The sequence below is a fragment of the Dipteris shenzhenensis genome, chromosome 22 (genome assembly GCF_047967505.1).
Source record: "Dipteris shenzhenensis isolate YYH24624 ecotype China chromosome 22, Dip_SZ_1.0, whole genome shotgun sequence".
NCBI lineage: Eukaryota > Viridiplantae > Streptophyta > Polypodiopsida > Gleicheniales > Dipteridaceae > Dipteris > Dipteris shenzhenensis.
Genome location: NC_141617.1, coordinates 49,553,003 through 49,571,963, shown reverse-complemented (window position 1 = coordinate 49,571,963; position 18,961 = coordinate 49,553,003). Strand labels below are relative to the sequence as shown.

Below are 18,961 nucleotides of genomic sequence, written 5' to 3'. Positions count from 1 at the left end.
CTGTCTACCCAAACGTAACTATGATGTTCTAATACCTAGTTTGTTTGGATGGTGGCAGGTAAGTGGACCTTGACCTCAGAACCTAGACTGCCTGAGGATTCGACATCTTTTTTCAATATTATGTTTGTCAAACTCAATATTATTAAAAATTCTTAATTTTAATTGAAATTTTTGCAAACTCTAGTTGCATTTTTTAACTTAGATGTCTCACACATTTTTTCCTTACATGTTTCTCTTTTTTAACTTTTTATCCAATTGATGGAATTAATTGTATGGCTCAATTATTGATGGGACTTTTTAATATAAATACACACAATGATCTCATGTTGCCTACACTTGAATGTGCTTTCAATTCTTGTTGATAGAGGGTTAATAGAAGCTCAAGCATAGTCATCGAGATAAGTAGCTATAAATCTTTTATAATAGAATAAGGTCTGAAATTTGGAAGGGGATTCCTAAGATCTTTAAACTTTGACCCTTTACATTTGGCTCTTATGATTTTGATTTTGATTTTGTTTAAATTTTTTGTAATTAAAGATTTGGATATGTTTGAATCCATTGATGGATTCTCATTTTCACTTTCTTAGATTCTTCATGAGGAAGTTTTGTTATTTCAAACACACGTGATGCTTTAGAAATCTCAACAACATTTTTTGCAAACTAAATCTCGAAAATATTTTCTTCAAACCAAACATCTTTTCCATTTTGGTCTGAATGAGGTTAGGTCTTGATGTATACCTTCCTATTTTGTCTAGAAAAGAGTGGCCCACACATGATAAAACTCATTGGGATTTCAAAGTGGAATCTCCTCCTCCAGCCCTACCTCCCCACTTTATTCTTCAAATTTTCTGGGCTATTTCATCCTTGATCTAAAGGCTTTTACTCAATGATTGTTTGAGTAGTTCCTGAGTAGTTTTGTTTTTGTGCATAGTACAGTTTTTTTTGCAAGTTTCTTCCTTATAGCCTTTCCTTGTATCATGGCATCTATAATTGACATCTAGACACTTAGAGGACATATGGCATATTTCATCTTTTAGTAGTATCATGTGCTTTTTTGAGGAAATTTACATGTACAACAACAAGGAACTTGATCTTCCATCCACTGTCTAATGAGGATTTGTGATCATATCCTTAACTTCGTTTAGATAGTTGTCATAGTAGACCAAGGGATATTATAGTTGAGCATTTTGAATCAACGGATTGATGATTATGAGAGGTGCAAGAGTAAGAATTGGAGCATGCAACCCATTCAAATTTGTTTGTTCATAGATTCCATCATGAAATCGTGATGTTTTTACTTTACAATTGTATTCACAATTGCAACTGCCATGGTAGCAAGGTCCTCTCTTCTAACAAACATCTATATTTGACTCTTTAATCCTCTAATGAATAGTCTCATGATTGTGGTGGTATTTCCTAAGGTTATCTTTTTGTTACTTCTGTGGACCAATTCTTTGACCCACGATATTTGTTGGTCCTTGCTTTAAAGAATGCTCGTGTAAAAATAGACCTTGGATCAAAATAGGCACAAATGGATCCTTCAAGGCATGCTAATTGGCAATCAAGTTAGGATGCAATCATACATCCATCTTCAAGCTTGGTCCTTAAATCCGCACATCTTTGACAATAGTCGTTGACACAGTGTATATATTCAAATTCCTTCAAATGAAGTTGAGGGTGATCTCCACTTGCACTATGCAAGTTGAGGATGGAAAAACCAAATCCCTCTATAGTGGTAGCATGACTATGGGAGGAACTATTGGTCACCAAGTATTGCAAATGGTATTGCAGCTCTTGGAGCCACCATTGTTGGGACAAGTGGTGTGGGTGGCCCAGATGTTGAAGGTTCTTAGGTTGAGGTGAAGAACTAGGCCAAATTTTGGATACTTGTTGGTAATGTATGGTCTCTGTTTGTGGGTCAAAGTTGTGAAATGGCAAGGACTATCCAAAAGAATGCATCAATCATATGAGATAGTACCCCAAAGGGACTTGAAGGGGTTAAGAATTGATTCACCATTTATGTGCAATGGTATCTGAGTTTGATATTAATCCTGTATGACATGTTTAGAGCTATGGAGACACACCAAATTTTAAAAAAGTTTCCATCCTATTTGTCTTTTTAAGTCTCAAATGTACTCACATCCAGGGATCATAAATAACCAACAAAGTGGGGGACTTGACTTATAAGTCAGTCTAGTCCTTTCACTCTTCAATAGAGAGTTTGAATGCCCTAATCCACAAGTCATCAGAGTGATTAAACTAGATGGACTAGAAAGGCCATCTCTTGAATCACCAAGGTAAATAGTTGCCTTCCAAGATTTTCATATTGACATTCTACACTTTTCTTACTCTCAACTCTTAGAATCATTCGAACATATCGCACACATCCCAAGGAAGAATTATGAAACATCGTAGTGGAAACCCTTAAATACACGATGTACATTTAAGGAAAACTTTATAAAATGATAGAGTAGGAAATTGAAATGAATCGGATAAGTCATTTCATTGTGAATTCAATTGTTTTAGATAGAGAAGATGAGGAGAGCGCATCTTTGATTGTGTATAAAAGGGGATGAAAGCCCATTTATCTCTCCCTAATAGTTGCACAATCCTATCTCAATCTCTCTATCATCCTTCTATGTTACACATTAACACAATAAGATCTTATGCTTATCTACATGTAGTCTCACATGTAGGTGGTTCATATTCAAAAGGTCAAAATCACATATAAACAAATGAATGCCAAGGTTTAGGGCTGTTCACATGAAGGACAACCGGATCCATCAAAGTCGGCAGTGCTTAGAGGACCAATCGTGGCCATTCGATCAAGTCCCTCAAATAACCAGAAAATGAGTGGGCGATGGTGGGTACTGACGTGTCTCAGACTTTCAGAGTTGCCCATCACATCAACCGAGAAAAGGTGATGTGTCGAAGACTTCTTAACTCGCCCATTAAATCACTCCTCACCCCTACGACTTTGACGATTGGGTAAAGGCCTCCCCATGGCCTCTACCTACTCCTTCATGTGCAATCGAGTCCTATCATTGTCAGTTTATCATGGGGAACAGTTGAGTCATCCTAGAGAAGGAGGTATGCCACCCATCAAATTCATCAATTGCCTTGTCTAGTTGGCTCCAAGCTATTTGTGGCTATCATCCTTTCGATCATTCCGCTCCATCTTGCTCTTGCTTGACTAAGGGGTGCTTGCCTTGTCTAGTTGACTCCAACCTCCTTGTTGATTGCCAAGATTCAAGCCTTTGCTATCATCCAAGACTTCAATCCTTCCACTGCACCTTGCTCTTGCTTGACTAAGGGGCCTTTGAGTCCACCTGTGCAAGCTTTGCCAGATTCTCCCCGTACACTTGCTTGCGTGAGTTTAAAATGGTGCTCTATGCATCAATCTATTTAGGTGTTGTAGCAAGAACGGGTTGAAAGAAGTCAATGTCCAAAGGAAAAATTAAGGAACCTTTCCTTCAGAACTTCTAGAATTTATTTAGCTACTAAGTGTAATTAGATAAGAGAACTCACTAGTTTCATACACCTATAATATACCTATATGTGTTACATACTATTGTCCCTTAGTTTGTAGTGTTGGGATTGTATCTTCTAATATAAGTTGAATGGGAAAATCATTGCACTTAATGCTTGAGAGGAGGGCCTTTTCATGAACCTCCCTTCAATGGACACAGCCTTATCACAATTGTTTCTTTGCTATGGCAATCCTAGTGTTAGCACCTCCTGCTCTTGCTCAGCATCTACGCCCACGCCCACCTTCACCTACGTCCTTGGCATTGAAGCAACACCGACGTCTCCACACACACAAATCTTTCTCACCTGCCAAATGCAGCGCCTCTCTGGCTGTCCCCTTCGTTTCCGCCTCTCTCCTCACCGCTTCCGCAAAATCTATCAGCATGGACGGCGTGCTGCCCAATTCTTTTAGTGTGCTTCAAGCTTTGCCTGTTGCAGATTTGGACCCGTCTCTCGCAAGCCTTATGATCGGTGTTCTCGGCCCAGTTTTTGCATCGCTCAACTTCCTTTTCATAATCAGGATTGTGATGTCTTGGTACCCTCAACTTCCCGTGGACAAATTTCCTTATGTCATAGCGTTTGCACCAACAGAGCCTGTACTTGAACCAACAAGGAGACTTATTCCTCCAGTGGGGGGTGTGGATGTGTCGCCCGTTATCTGGGTGGCTCTCTTGAGTTTTTTCAACGAGGTTCTCTTAGGGCAGCAAGGTCTTCTTATATTGCTTTCTCAGCAGCAGACTTAAGGTCTTGCCTGAATCCAGAGGTTTCTCTCTCGCTAAGGACGTTCATTTGTTTTCCAGATTGTGTTCTCGTTTGCCAACTTCTGTGCTTGTTCTTGAGGATCGTGACTTCATTCTTGCGAGCAATGTGCTTGTTTGGAGTCCAAGTGCTATTGGCTTGAAATGAGATTCAACACGTTCCCATTTTCATTCAACGAATCTAGATTTCAAGGCACATCGCTGGCTTTGGATTCTGTAGAGCTTGCAAAGCAAACGAAGGAAGCTAATGTTTTCTGAACATACAAAACTTGGAGTATATTAGATGAGCTGGGGGTATGTAAGATAAGAACAGTTTAGCCTTTAGATTCGTTTAAATCAGATGTCGAAGGGACTCGAGACTTTTAACAAGAGGATTTTTCAGCCAATGCGTACGATCCTACTTGGTAAACCGTGGAATATGAACATGTCCTGTACAAAGAGCTGAGCAACTTGTTGAGCTTGAATACCCTCTTTATAGGAATGAATTTGTGAGAGGCGATCAACGGCAACCATAATCTGAACATTGCCTTTGATGATTGAAGCAATGTCGCTATGAAGAGGGAGGGATCAGCTTGCCTTGGTAAGCATCTTAAGCATGTCAATCATTTGAGGCCACTGTATGTTTTGTTAATTCTAGGATGGGCAGTACGTGGTATTTTTGTTAATATAAAGACAGCTTACACAAGCCCTTGTTGTGATGTATACAATATCATTTGCCAAAGAGCAGCTTGCAAACTGCTCTTTTTGAAGGACTTGCGGGAAGTCCTTGTCTTGAGCATATTTGCGTTCTTGAACTCTATGAAACAGCAGTAGATAGCCTCTCTCTTATCTTTGGCTCCTTCAGGATCAAGGGATCGCAGCAGAGGGGAAGGGCGATCGGCTGAGGCTCTTCTTAATTATTTTGCATTAACTTGGATGGTTGTGTGGAAACCAACATGGATTTCTCCAATAATTGGTTATTGAACAAAAGTGATTCATTGCATGAAGAATTCATATGAGCCAATAACTTTTCCATCTCTTTTGGACAGGGAGCCAATGGAAAAAGAGCATGGTGAATAATGCAAATGCGACGAGGGAAGACTTGAGCTTTGAGGCCTTGAAGACCTTCAAGTTCACTATGTTGGACTAGCTTGTGATAAGCTAAGGGAAGGATTTGATCTTCTAAAAGAAGTAAAGAAGAACAATATTATCTTTGTAAATCCATGTGATGATATATACCACATTTAGATGGGTGTTGTGCATGACAACAACGTAGAGTTAAATACCCAATGAACAAACTATAAGGAGATGAGCAAACAATATTAAACTCCTACAAGTAGATAGGGATGCAATGATGCAACTAGATTTAAGAAGTGTTGGACAAGCAATGGCAATGAAGTGAGAAAGAGCACCCAACAAATGGGAAACGTGTGGATTCAATTGTGTGGAGCCGAAGGATAACCAAATCTCCCAATAGGAAGTGCAAGTTTAAAATACCATGAAGTAGTTGCAAGAAAGCACAACACCACATCCAAATGGCAAAGGTATTGGAGATGATAATGATAGTGTCAATATAGATGATATCTTCTTGAGTTGGGAAACTTTGCATTGCAACAATGAACACATATGTTCTAATTTCAGTCACTTCCATCGTCCCTTTCTTTGATTAACATTTTTAACTCTCTTTAAAATATGAATAATGGTCTTGTTCTTGATGTGAATAAATTGATTCCACCTTTGGACATGCAACAATTGCACATGGTAACTCATGACATCCTTCTACAAGGTGCCCTACCAAAGAAAACCTTCTAGAGAAGCAAACGCAAACTATGTAATGAAGATACAAAATGAAACATATCATGAGCTAATAGTCTGATCCAATAAGGTTGTGAATAAACACAACAAGTCTTGTAAGGTTCTTTTGCAAAATGGCCAAATTACCAAATGGTTATATACGAAAATAGACAACAAGACTCTAAATTCAAATTGACCATTTTGAAAAGTAAGCAGTATTCATATGCACACATGCATCCCAAAGGTCAACTGGTGGACGATGGTGGATACTAGTCCTTCCTTAACAACAGTGCAAGACTACAAAAAAGCAACACTATAAATAAAATTTGATTGAGCCAACTAATGAAGTGAGAAGATGAACGCAATGAAGATACAAATGAAACATAACATAACAATGATCAAACAGTGGATAATTCATGGATTTCTCCAATGATTGGTTATTGAACAAAAGTGATTCATTGTGTAAAGAATTACTGTGAGCTAATAACTTTTCCATCTACTTTGGACAAGGAGCCAATGGAAAAAGAGCATGGTGAACAATGCAAATGAGACGAGGGAAGAACTTGAGCTTTGAGGCCTTGAAGCTTCAAGTTCACTATGTTGGACCAGCTTGTGATAAGCTAAGGGAAGGATTTGATCTTTGAACCATTTTATCTTTGTATACCACATTTGGATGGGTGTTGTGCATGAAAAACGTAGAGTTAAATACCCAATGAACAAACTATAAGGAGATGAGAATACAATATTAAGCGCCTACAAGTAGATAGGGATACGATGTTGCAACAAATATAAGAACTGTTGGACCAAGCACTAGCAATATAGCAAGAAAGTGCACCCAACATGATGGGAAACGTAAGGATTCAATTGTGTGGAGTCACAGGATGACCAAAGCTCCCACTGAGAAGTGCAAGTTTAAAATACCATGAAGTAGTTGTGAGAAAGCACAACACGTCCAAATGGCAAAGGCGATGGAAGATGCGAATGATTGTGTTGATATAGATGATATCTTCTTGAGTTGGTAAACTTTGCATTGCAATGAACACATATATGTTCTAATTTCAGTCACTTCCATCATCCCTTTCTTTAATTAATATTTTTAACTTTCTTTTAAGATATGAATAATGGTCTGAACAAACTATAAGGAGATGAGAATACAATATTAAGCGCCTACAAGTAGATAGGGATGCGATGATGCAATAGATATAAGAACTGTTGGACCAAGCACTAGCAATATAGCAAGAAAGTGCACCCAACATGATGGGAAACGTGTGGATTCAATTGTGTGGAGTCACAAGATGACCAAAGCTCCCACTGAGAAGTGCAAGTTTAAAATAACATGAAGTAGTTGCGAGAAAGCACAACAACACGTCCAAATGGCAAAGGCGATGAAAGATGCGAATGATTGTGTCGATATAGATGATATCTTCTTGAGTTGGTAAACTTTGCATTGCAATGAACACATATATGTTCTAATTTCAGTCACTTCCATCATTCCCGTTCTTTGGACATGCAACAATTGCACATGGTAACTCATGACATCCTTCTACAACCCAAAGAAAACCTTCTAGAGAAGCAAACATAAACTATGTAATAAAGATACAAAATCAAATATATCATGAGGTAATAGTCCAATCCAATAAGGTTGTGAAGAAAGGCAATAGGTCTTGTAAGGTTCCTTTACAAAATGACTAAATTACCAAACTTTTATATACGGGAATAAACAGCAAGACTCGACATCCATATTGACCATTTTAAAATAGTAAGCAGTTTGCATACACACACATGCAAATAATGGAATCCCAAAGGTCTATTTGTGGATGATGGTGGATACTAGTCCTTCCTTGGAAACATTGCAAGCCCACGAAAAACCAACACTATAACTAAAATCTGATTGTACTAATTGATGAAGTGGGAAGATGAACGCAATGAAGATATAAATGAAACATAACACAACAATTAGCCTTGCCAACATTGGTTGTGGTGTAAGAATCTTTTGCAAAATAATTGGTTCACAAATGGCTTAGAGGTAATTCGCAACAAGCACTTTGCATCCGAATAGCACAACTTTGTTATGCACATACACAACTAAAGGATTACTACAATCACATTGTCGATGATGGTATATACTAGCATCCTTCCTTCGTAGCATGCAATTCCATTGTGAAACAACTAAAAAGTTAATGAAACTTTGTCATGTCTATAGAACTAAAGGAATACTATGGTTACATTGTGGACAATGGCGGACAAGTTAGCATCCTTCTATTCTAGTATTACTGCACCACAAAAAATTACATTAAATTATGTCCATCAGGAGTACGTTTGATATTTTCCAGTTTGGACAATCTCAAAATCATGGGATTGTCTCAAATATCCTAAAACTAATTTGGGTACACCTTGTTTGACCTAGGGCAACATATGTGAGGTCTCATATGGTTGCTAATTATGCCATTACCAATGCATTTATTTAAGATGCTAAAGGCTAGCACCCATTATTCTTGTGTCTTTGTATCACTCTACCAACTCTTCATGATGCCATGCAATAATCATGATGATGCTTATCACTTCCAACGATGTCCAAAAAACCTCTTTATGCACATTTGTCTCTCACTATTTTTATAATACCATGCAGAATCCCATTGTTTGTGAGCTTGCAAAATCAGCTTGATGGGCATCTATGTGCGTAGAAAATCATATATGAAGCTACCTCCAATGCATACCCGTAAGGCTGTTGCTTGGAGTATGAAGTCCACATGGAATGTGGTTGCAGCTGTCTACATGTCTTGCAGGGTCAAGGAGGGAGTCAAGGCAATGCTTGAGCAAACCCTTCGCCTAGATCAAGAAGGCCAAGCGAAGTTTTCGCGAGCACTCGGACTTAACTCACTTAAGGGCACATAGTTACTTTGTTGGTACTTCAATATGCTTGCAAATTTGAAGTCCTTGGCACATGGAATGTGGTTGCAGCTGTCTACATGTCTTGCAGGGTCAAGGAGGGAGTCAAGGCAATGCTTGAGCAAACCCTTCGCCTAGATCAAGGCCAAGTGAAGTTTTCGCGAGCACTCGGACTTAACTCACTTAAGGGCACATAGTTACTTTGTTGGTACTTCAATATGCTGAAAATTTGCTGTACCCAACTTATGTGCTTGAGGTATAAGTTCAAGGTACACTATTGAACATAACTTTGCACAAACAACTGAAAGATGTCCTCTTTCATTTGATGGGAGCATAACGGGAGCTGCATCTATTGTCATCATTCTCAAAATCAGGCATGATAGAGTTTCGGCCTTGTATTAGGTTCTTCTTGTGCACATAATCACTGCACATATATTGCATCATGGGGGTTGAATCTGCCCATCATGTTTGCACATACTGCATCATGATTGGCGAATTGGCCCTTTATGTAACTCTACTTGCAAACCCACCCACAAAATTATATTTATTTAAAGAAAAAGCTTAAAAGCAGATGCTGAAAGCCCCATATAGGTGGAAACTGCAGAATTAAATAAACTCAGAAAATCAATTTCTAGTTGATATATCTAGAAAACTCTGATATATTTTTGTTCAATTTGTAGAGCACTAAGCAAGATTCAAAACATGCAGAATATTAATCAAGATAGCATGGGCTTGTAATCCAGGAGTCCATTGATTACATGGGCTGTACAAGGTCGACAAATACTGCAAATCAAATAGCACGAGTCCCCACCCTCTTTTTCAAATCTCAAATCATGAAGTAATTTTGCTAAGCGATTTGTGCAGATACTAGAATTAACTATTGTGTATACATATCATTTCGACAAGGCAATCTACTGCACAACTTTCATACTGTCATTGCAAGCTGAACAGCTTAAGTTGTTTGGATGGTCCATTTCAACATAAAGCCTCCACTAGCTGTACGGAGGACTCTCTTAAACAAATAGAAGCAATCAAATGAGCAATATCACAAGTACATAGTCCTTACTGAGAGGCCTCAAAAACCAAGAATCCTGAAATAGAGTCAGTCTATTACACTGCCATACAATACAACCTGCTGTGACAATTTCCACACACAAGCAATAAACAATCTGGCAGTCAGATTTCCTTTTGAAAACTTTTCGTATACAGTATGCAGCTACATCCTCGGGGTACTATTCAATATTAGAATATATTCCACATCAAACAGCCTTTCATCTTAAGCCAGCAATCTCTTTTTCCACGAATATGCATGATTGCAACTCATCACAGCTTTCTAATACATGTGTCTCATGAGACCTCTGTACAGCAAAATCACAATTTACACTAGTAGATGGAGGAAAGTAAATACAAAAGTGTGAATCCACGATCTGTAGGTGAGCTCCTCAAAATGGAAAGGGGCTGGGCCATTTAAAATAAATTGCAGTGAGGCAACAGATACTTTACCCCTACGAGCCATGCTTATATGCTGGCATTGTTTGCCCATCTTCCTGGGCATGGTAAGTATGTCCTCGATCTTGGACTCGATACCCAGGACCAGATTGTGAAGCAGCTGCAGAACCTGAGACTTCAGGAGTCAAGGCCTGAGTTTGGTGTACATGGGAGGCTAATGCATGCCCATATTGAAGGGCTTGTGTCTCAGATAAATGCACAGGATAACTAGGAGCATGAGGAAAATGTAGTGGTGGATAAGCATGAGGCTGAGCATATGCTTGTGTGTACGGCAAGTGAGGAGGATAAGGATACCTGTCTTGATAAGTTTGCTCAGAAGACACTTGTCTGTTTTGAGCATTGGAGTCCACAGCTTGATTTTGATGCTGCAAATGCGCTGAATAAGGAAGCCCTTCATCTTGTCCGCGATAAACTGCTTGGTCTGAAGGCACAGGTACACCCAGAGCCTCTGCCTCGACTCCTTGTCCCTGCCTAAGGTGTGCATACACGTATCTGTCACGACCGTAATACTGTTGCTGTGGCACACCAATACTTGATGCTTCAGGGCAGCTTTGCAAATGAGGATGGAAACCTTGTCCGTTGTCTTGAATGTGGTATGCCACTTGTCCCGATGAAACCATGCCCCCAGATCCGTCAGATTCAGGCACCTGCTGTTGATGAAAACTAGAAGGATATGCATATGCATGGTCTTGCACATAATATGGCTGCTCAGAAGTAGAGCCACCCTGCACCTCCAATGAAGAGTTGCTCACTTGTGAATGATACACACCGTCATCTTGTGTATTGTAGGCTTGCTCTGAGATAGGATATTGGCTTCCATCTTCCTGCCCATCGTAACCTTGTTCTGAACCAGGGTAACCATTCTCATCTTCATCAACCGGATATGCTTCTTCCAAGTCGGGATCACCCTCTTCATCATCTTCCTCTGCATAATCACCTTCTTCCTGATCATAAGCTTGTTCTGATTCCAAAGGACCACCTGATGTGTCACCTTGGGGAATGTGTGATAAAGGCCCATTGACATGATACCCAATTCCATCTGGGTAGCCCTGGCCTGACTGCAACCCATCCATTTCAGATAACTGTGGCTGTGCGCCCTGAAAAGACATAATGTCACCCTCTACATCCAAAGAGACATGATAATCATGACTAACATCATATGCACCATGATCATGCTCTGGGACAGGCTGTCCAGCACCATTATTTCCATCACAGATCTGAGACTGTAGCCTCAACCTTTCTTGATACTCCAGCAACTCCTTTTTGTACTTCTCCCTTTCTTGTTGACCACGTTCTATATACAGCTGCAACCAAAACTCAAACCATCATTTGGTAGAAGACAACGCATCAGAAACTTAAAATCTTAATGATATTGGCAAACCACCAAAAGAAAAAAGCAACTCACAGCCTTCTCATTCTCAGGAAGCCTGCTCCACATCTCAATGACCATCTTGCTGATCTGCTTATTTTTCTCCGGATGCAGCTGCCTTAATCTTGCCCGCTGCTCTTTGAAAAAAATATTGTATCCAGTTCTGGTTCTTCTTGGTGCATTTGGATCTTTCCTGTAAAGAAATTCTCTCTTCTTCCCATGAAGTCGTATCTCAACACCAGGAACGTCCCATTCAGATCCGACACCATCAAGTAGGCTAGGAACACTGGCAAATTGCTGAACATTGTTGTCCGCAGGGACATGGTACAAAACACCAGTAAGTTTCTCAGTGCCTACAACAACAGTGACAAGGTATCCCTCATCAAACTTCCCACTGATAGCACCTGTGACAATGGTACCAACAGCTGCAGCAGGATCAACTGCATCCAAAATCAAAAGTGAGAAATAATAAATATGTTGCAAACTCCAGATCGAAATAACATTGTTATAACAATTACATCCTTGTATAATGATGGTAGCTACAGAAAAACTTCGTCAACACCCAAAGACGGATGTGGAACATTACTGACAAATGAAGACATATGTGCACACTCACACGTATAATAAACCAAGGTTTCTGCAATGAGGTTCAGTCACAGTCACAGCCCTGGAGATGGCAGACTTGGAACGAAAGCTAGCACTCAGGTAGGAGTTTTACATTACAAGTATAAAGTGGATTCTAACTTAGAAGCATAATAAGAGAACTACCTCCAAATACTTGCATGGGATCCAACTTTCTCTTTCTCTTCTTCAATGATGACTTGATTTCAGGTGGAGCTTCATATGGAGATCCAATGTCAGCTGCAAGCAATGCTGGACTAGGTGCAGGTAACGGAACTACAAGAAGCCACAATAATCACATAAGTAGATGGCCTCGTAGAACCACAAAAATCACCCAATCACCCACAAGCAGGTCTCCAAAATTTACCCAAGCAAGTCTCCAAAATAATATACCAGGAGGAAACCGAAGTTGCCCGTCAGTTCTGAAGTAATAAACTTGCTCATAGTGAAACAGCAGGTTGGTGTAATGTTTGCGGAGCACAAAAGAAATACTAGGTGAAGGGATTGAGATGTCTAAAGTCTCAGCGAGCTCCTTCCATTGTGCATTTCGAATGACCTGCAAACATCAGGCAATAGATAAAGGGGCAGGGAGCTGAAGAAGACAATTCAATGATTGCCTTGCCGTATATAACAAACACTGCTTGCCGTCTTCCTTAATGAGATTTGCACACATTCTACAACACTTACCAACAAAATTCAAAGCATATGGCTTTACTCTCACAAAACAACGTTCTATCTTGCATTCAATTATAAAACTAACCGTCTAGCTTTATCTTCTAAGTTCTTGTCATGGCTACTAGCAGGCAAGCCAAAACCTCACCTTGGGTAGGCCAAAGGAAGGAATTATGAAAAAACAGAGGCAGGCCACATACTCAAAACAATATGGCGTAACTAGTTATGGGAAGCAATTAGGTAAGCTAAACCCTCCCTCCCAGGCCATATCAAACGAAGTACCCTAGGCAAGGGACACGTGTTAGCCATGCAAGGGCCCAAAACAAATATTCACAATTATTGATAATCTCAGGCTGAAACACATTGTCAGTAAATTCATTTGAGTAAATTTAAATCCTGAATGGAATGTAGTAGCATAAAAGACATAAATACTATTAGATAACGGTGATGCAACCATATAAGGGAGCAAATATGTCTCCCTTGCATCTCCCCAACCACAAGGCATTGTTGAGGTGACAACAAACTTCATGAACCATCAAGACCTGACCTTTTTATCCCGTTAGTATAGCATCCTTGAAAATGATGTACCCAAGATCCATGGTCCCCTGAAGAAATAGTTCACTTTCATGACATTGATATACAACGAATTTATGTACAAGCATCTTGAAGCCCGCTTTTGCTCTGCCTTACTTCATTGGAAATAAGCATATCATCACATGACACTGCTAATCCCAGAACAGCTCCATCAAACAGAGTTAAACCAAGAGCCACAACCTCATACTCATGCAACTCCATGTGGAACTAAAAGTTCACTTTTGCCATTTCTCAAGTCCATCAAAGAAAAGATCCTTGAGCATATCAAAAGGGTCATCAACTTTGGAAGGGAATGCAATGTCTTATTATAAGTATTTTTTAAAGGTAGTTACTCAACGCAACATACAAAAACAGCCACCTCTCTTTTGCGCACATAGGACTAGAGAGGTAAAGGGTGAACTATATATATACTCTGATTAAGCTTCCATAGTTTGATTACTTGAAAACCTCTTCTTCTTGAGTTTTATTGACTTGGAAAAGGTGAGGGAGGAGGGAAGATGCTCGATCTATTCACATCTCGCCAAAGACTTTGGGCTAGTTCATCACAATCTTCCTTCATAAAGGTCTCCATGTCACCACTGGTTGCTGTCAAATTACATTCAAGATGTGTGGCAGACTGCAGTCCTATCTACACTTGAAAGCAACTTTCCCCATTCATGTATTGCTTTCTTTGTCCTTGAGTCAACTTTCACATATTTTCTTTGATAGATAGTTCAGATTGAACACAATCTCTCTTTCAAGAAAAGAAATCTTCTTAAGCTTCAATCCCACATCAATTTATTCTTCAAGCCCCTTAGCATTCGAGACGTCTACTTGATTCTGAATGAAATACATAAGCCCACATAAAACTCTTTACTCCTCCCTTTTGTCCTCCCCCTCAAACCTTGTGCTTGAGAAGAGTCCCCCGCAACAAATTCACTAGCCTTTTCATCTTGCCTCAGCAAAAGAATTTTTATATGTTACACTAGAGAAATCCTTTCAACAAAACACAATGCAGCCCTTTCTACTTGCTATTTTACATGCTGACATAATACTTAGTTATGAGATCGAAATTCCCAATTTGAAATGTGTTTGTTTCTGCGCAGCACAAGAAATAAGTGAATAGTATTGAAATTCTCCTTTTTAGGTGTTCAACTATCACACAACCAGCAAACGTTGTGTGAAGCTTGGACTTTAGCACAGGATAATTACAAAGGGGTAGAAACTCTCACTTAAGGAGCAGATTTGTTGAAACTTCAGAACCACAATATATGTGACTACATTCATAGTCACCATGAAATGTTTCATTGAAACAGTTTCAAGGTTTCTTCAGAAACCTTGAAACTTTTGCCTATGAAACATCTGTCAAGTGGATATGTATACAGTTTCAAGGTTTCTGAACCATTTCAAGGAAACCTTGAAACTTTTGCCTATGAAACGTCTGTCAACTGGATATATCGACTTGACAGACGTTTAATAGGAAAAAGTTATCATATTTGATGTAACTAAACATCAAACCTACAACTCTATAGGGAATAGTAAACTTTAAATGGTTACTTGAAGTTGAAACCTCAATTTTTTTCAAAACTCTCAAGACTACGTTCTAACTAGTAACATCATGGTACATCACACCGTGGTTGCAGTTCATCCATGTATGAATCAATCCAGATATAAAACAAAAGCCTAATATGTGAGATATATAATATATGAAACGTATATACATGTAGAGTATATATTAGATATTACCCCAAAATTTCAGAAAACATATATACATATCTTTTAAATTCAATCTTTTTTTAAAAAAAAACTTTGATATGCTTGCATTTCAGGAGTTTCATTGAGATGTTTCAAAGTTCCTGGTCCCCGATTTATTCTTTTAACGCTATATTGGATTTAATACTAAAGAATACTGTTTCCAACTGAAATATAGACCTAGTGCAAAATAGGTAAATATTTAACAGCCAACTATGTAAGGAAAAGAAAAAGCACAGAATTGGGAATAGTCAATCTCTCTCAACTATGGCAACAAAATATGAAAGCTGGCCGAGCAGAAAACAACCATCAATTTTCACTCTTCTTTTTCTCTTTCATATGTCTTGAGCTAAGACAAGAAATAAAGCTTCAAAGGAGGAAAAGCACCTGCTCAAGTCCACCTCGTGCAGTAACTTCCTGATACATGGCATGTAGATCCATATCTTTTTCTCCCACTTTAGGAACCCTGTAAATCCAAAGATAAAACAGCAGCTTATCAGCTCGCCAATCTAATTAGTCTCCTTATATTGCCCTCTTTGAGAAGCTTTGAATGTGCGTGCATGCGTGCGTGCGTGTGTGTGTAAACATGTAGATACAGTATATATACAAGAAGGTTTTATTAGGCAGTCTGCAAGTGGGGCATCGAAACTTTCTTCAAATAGAACGTAAAAGATTATGTATAAAAAGCTATCATTGCATGAGAAGCGTTGCTACCTTGCTCATAAAGAACATGTAGGCCTTTCTTCAAATAGAACATAAGAGATTATGTATAGAATCTAGAAAGGCATCATTGCATGAGAAGTGCTTCAAGAGGCGTACTTGATTCGGGAAGGGGCCCTTGACTAAGGAGGCACAACTTTATAGGTATATGCATCTAGAATATGTTCAGGTATTCGTGTCTTGTACATGCCTCCTTTGAGATCTCAAGATGGCTTCTCTTTCCTGTGTGCAAGGCCTTCTAAGAAAACTCCTTTACAAGTATGTGAGGCAAGTGAGAAACCCCTAGTCTATAAATTTCCTCATATAAAGGGTCTTTTATGCATATGTACATACACCTACATGTTCTTTATGAGCAAGGTGGCATGCAAGTCCAAATGCATTGTACTTAGCAAACACCCACTTTGAGTGGGAGTCTTTTGACGTAGCAACTGGTTGAGGGATGGAGAGCGAGGAGTCGCAACTTGAGTGCCGTGAGGAGACGAGGAACATAATGCTTCGTTTCCATTGCTCCTTGTGAAGCCATGGTACCAAGTGATAACACAAACCAAGTGCCAACCCTTTTGCTAAGAAGAGCTATGCAATCTCCGTGAAAGCGAGTTGCAATCTCTATGAAGGCGAGTTGAAGAAGTTGCCCATAGATGGTGACATCCTATATGTGTTCCAAGGTTCACCAAGAACATGTCTCAGACTTGTCATTGTGAGGGGCTAAAGGGCAACTGCCCTAGAGGCAGAAGTGGATTGCAATTTAAGATTAGGCAACTTCATTGACATCTCACCCTTCTAGTTTTGCTCTTCCTCACATTCATCTTGGCACCCTATCGTTTGTTCCATCAAAACCATACACAGCCTCACAAAAAACAAGAGTAAGTTACTGCAGTCATAACTTCACATCAATTGATTTTTGTCCTTTACTATATATTTTTAAATCTCACATTAAAAAACTTGGATGGAAAAATCTGTGTTCCCTTGCTAGACGACAAGGCAATTTGTAAAAACTTGTATTGCGCAATTTCTAGCAGTGACAAGCACTACTTTTGCAGATCGACATGCACATAGATGATCAATGCTATCTTCGAGAAACCTTTTCATCACCAAAGCCATGACAATGGCTAAGTCTTGACAGCGAGGCAGGTTCTCTCCTTTAAGCTACAAATGTTATGAGAGCTTAACATGACAGCCTATCATTTGCACTATCAACAAGCAAGTAGAACTATTGATTTCTCCCTTCCCCATTAGTCCAAGGTCACCAAGATGGTGAGAAAGACCCACTCCACGTTTAACAACACGTACTCCTATCTTCAACTCTTTTGCTTAGTGAGGTACCCACCTCCGTTTGTGTGTGCATGTTTGTTTTCATACATAAGCCTAGGTACACGAACCCCCCAACACACACACAGAGGGGGTTCCTGTAAGCTTTCAGAAATCAGCTAATGGCTTTGGCATCTTGTGTCTGTCCGGGAGATCAAAGATATTTATTGCAATTTAATCAGTCCACGATGAGCTACCATATGATCCAATCAAATAACGCCAAGTATGACAATATTTGATGATAAAGTGTTTTCCACTCATGACACAAACACAAACCACCTTGATACGGGCATTAGATTTTAGAAACTAGCAGGGGGACGTACTGACAAACGTGCAATCTCAAATCCATAGACCATAACAGTAAAACGCTGCTGTACAGAGGCTGCCATGAAACACTACAGTGTTTCATTTGTCATGAAACACTGCAGCACAGAAGCTGCCTGGTGGGAATTAGAAGATAAATTATCTAGTTTCTCTACGTGAAACATTGCAGTACGGAAAGTGTGAATTACCACTCACGTTAGCCTCGTCCGAAGAGCTGCGAGAAAATTGTCCAGGGTTGTCATGAACAGTTCTTTGTCCTGAACAACAGCCTCATGCGACGCTAACGGTAGCGGGTACTGCTGCTCCTCGCTCTGATCATGAGGGGGAAATTGGGACGCCGGTACGAGCTGAAGCTGCAGACCGTCAGCCTGCTCAGGAGAAAAATTATTTGGGGGGAGCGCTGTCTGATCCTCGTGCTCTGGCATTTGAGAGGCCTCCGGTGTCCGACTATGGGGCTCCAACACGTGGCTGTTGCCAGCTGACATCACGAGGTACACTGACTGCTCGGGCTGCTCTGCGTGCTGGAGCGGCTGCTCCAGATCAAATGCGCGGACAGTGGCAGGACGAAGTGGCTGAGGAGGTGGCTGCTGAATCCGAGGGGTCGGGAAGGATAAGCGCTGCTGCTGAAACTGCTGAGAAAATGCGGGCATGCCGACGAACGGTTCGGGCTGTTCGAGGCTCAAAGAGAGGAAAGGCTGGGAGTCCCGGGAGGCAGAAACGGAAGCAACAGATGCAGGAAGGCGAGGGGTCTGTTGGCCTTGCCATTGGTGGAAAGGGGCGAATCCGAGGAAACCTTGGGGGCGAAGGGGGGGAGGGGGGGGAGGGGGATGGGGGGGGGCATCGGGGGGATGCATTTGCTCGGAAATCTGGGAGGGAGGGGCACCATACATGGCGAATCGGGGGGGGGGGGGGGGGCTAGAGGGGGAGATGGGATTGAGGGACGGGAGGGAGAAGCATGGGAATTTGGGGAGGGAGGGTGAGGCTATGGCGGACAGGGAGCTCAGCACCCCCCAAAAAACAGCAGCACCAGCACAGAAACAAAGAAGAAGAAGATGAAAAGAATGCAACAACAGGCCCTTTTCTTCAACGGACAACGAAGACGTATGTATATACGCCCCCCCGTATACGTATACCCTAATACGGTCCCCCTTTTCCTTTTTCCCTA

General features: G+C 40.3%; 2 protein-coding genes across 3 annotated transcripts; one reads left to right on the top strand and one right to left on the bottom strand.

Moving 5' to 3' along the window:
- The first annotated feature begins 3,661 nt into the window (after window positions 1–3,661).
- On the top strand, window positions 3,662–4,462 carry CCB3 (cofactor assembly, complex C (B6F)). Its single transcript, XM_087393202.1, has 2 exons — window positions 3,662–4,236; window positions 4,329–4,462. The coding sequence occupies exons 1-2, from the start codon at window positions 3,714–3,716 to the stop codon at window positions 4,427–4,429; spliced, it is 624 nt and encodes a 207-aa protein (XP_087249328.1). The 5' UTR covers window positions 3,662–3,713; the 3' UTR covers window positions 4,430–4,462.
- A 5,607-nt stretch (window positions 4,463–10,069) lies between these two features.
- Window positions 10,070–18,564, bottom strand: LOC147888232 (uncharacterized). 2 transcript variants are annotated; one of them, XM_087393200.1, is made up of 6 exons: window positions 17,992–18,564; window positions 15,832–15,910; window positions 12,841–13,003; window positions 12,595–12,723; window positions 11,863–12,266; window positions 10,070–11,761 (listed from the first exon to the last, which is right to left on the bottom strand). In XM_087393200.1, exons 1-6 carry the CDS (start codon window positions 18,444–18,446, stop codon window positions 10,454–10,456), a joined length of 2,538 nt encoding a protein of 845 aa, XP_087249326.1. In that variant the 5' UTR covers window positions 18,447–18,564; the 3' UTR covers window positions 10,070–10,453. The 2 variants fall into 2 exon arrangements, with proteins under 2 accessions (XP_087249326.1, XP_087249327.1); XM_087393201.1 differs by having other exon boundaries at window positions 17,985–18,118.
- Between the last annotated feature and the right edge of the window lie 397 nt (window positions 18,565–18,961).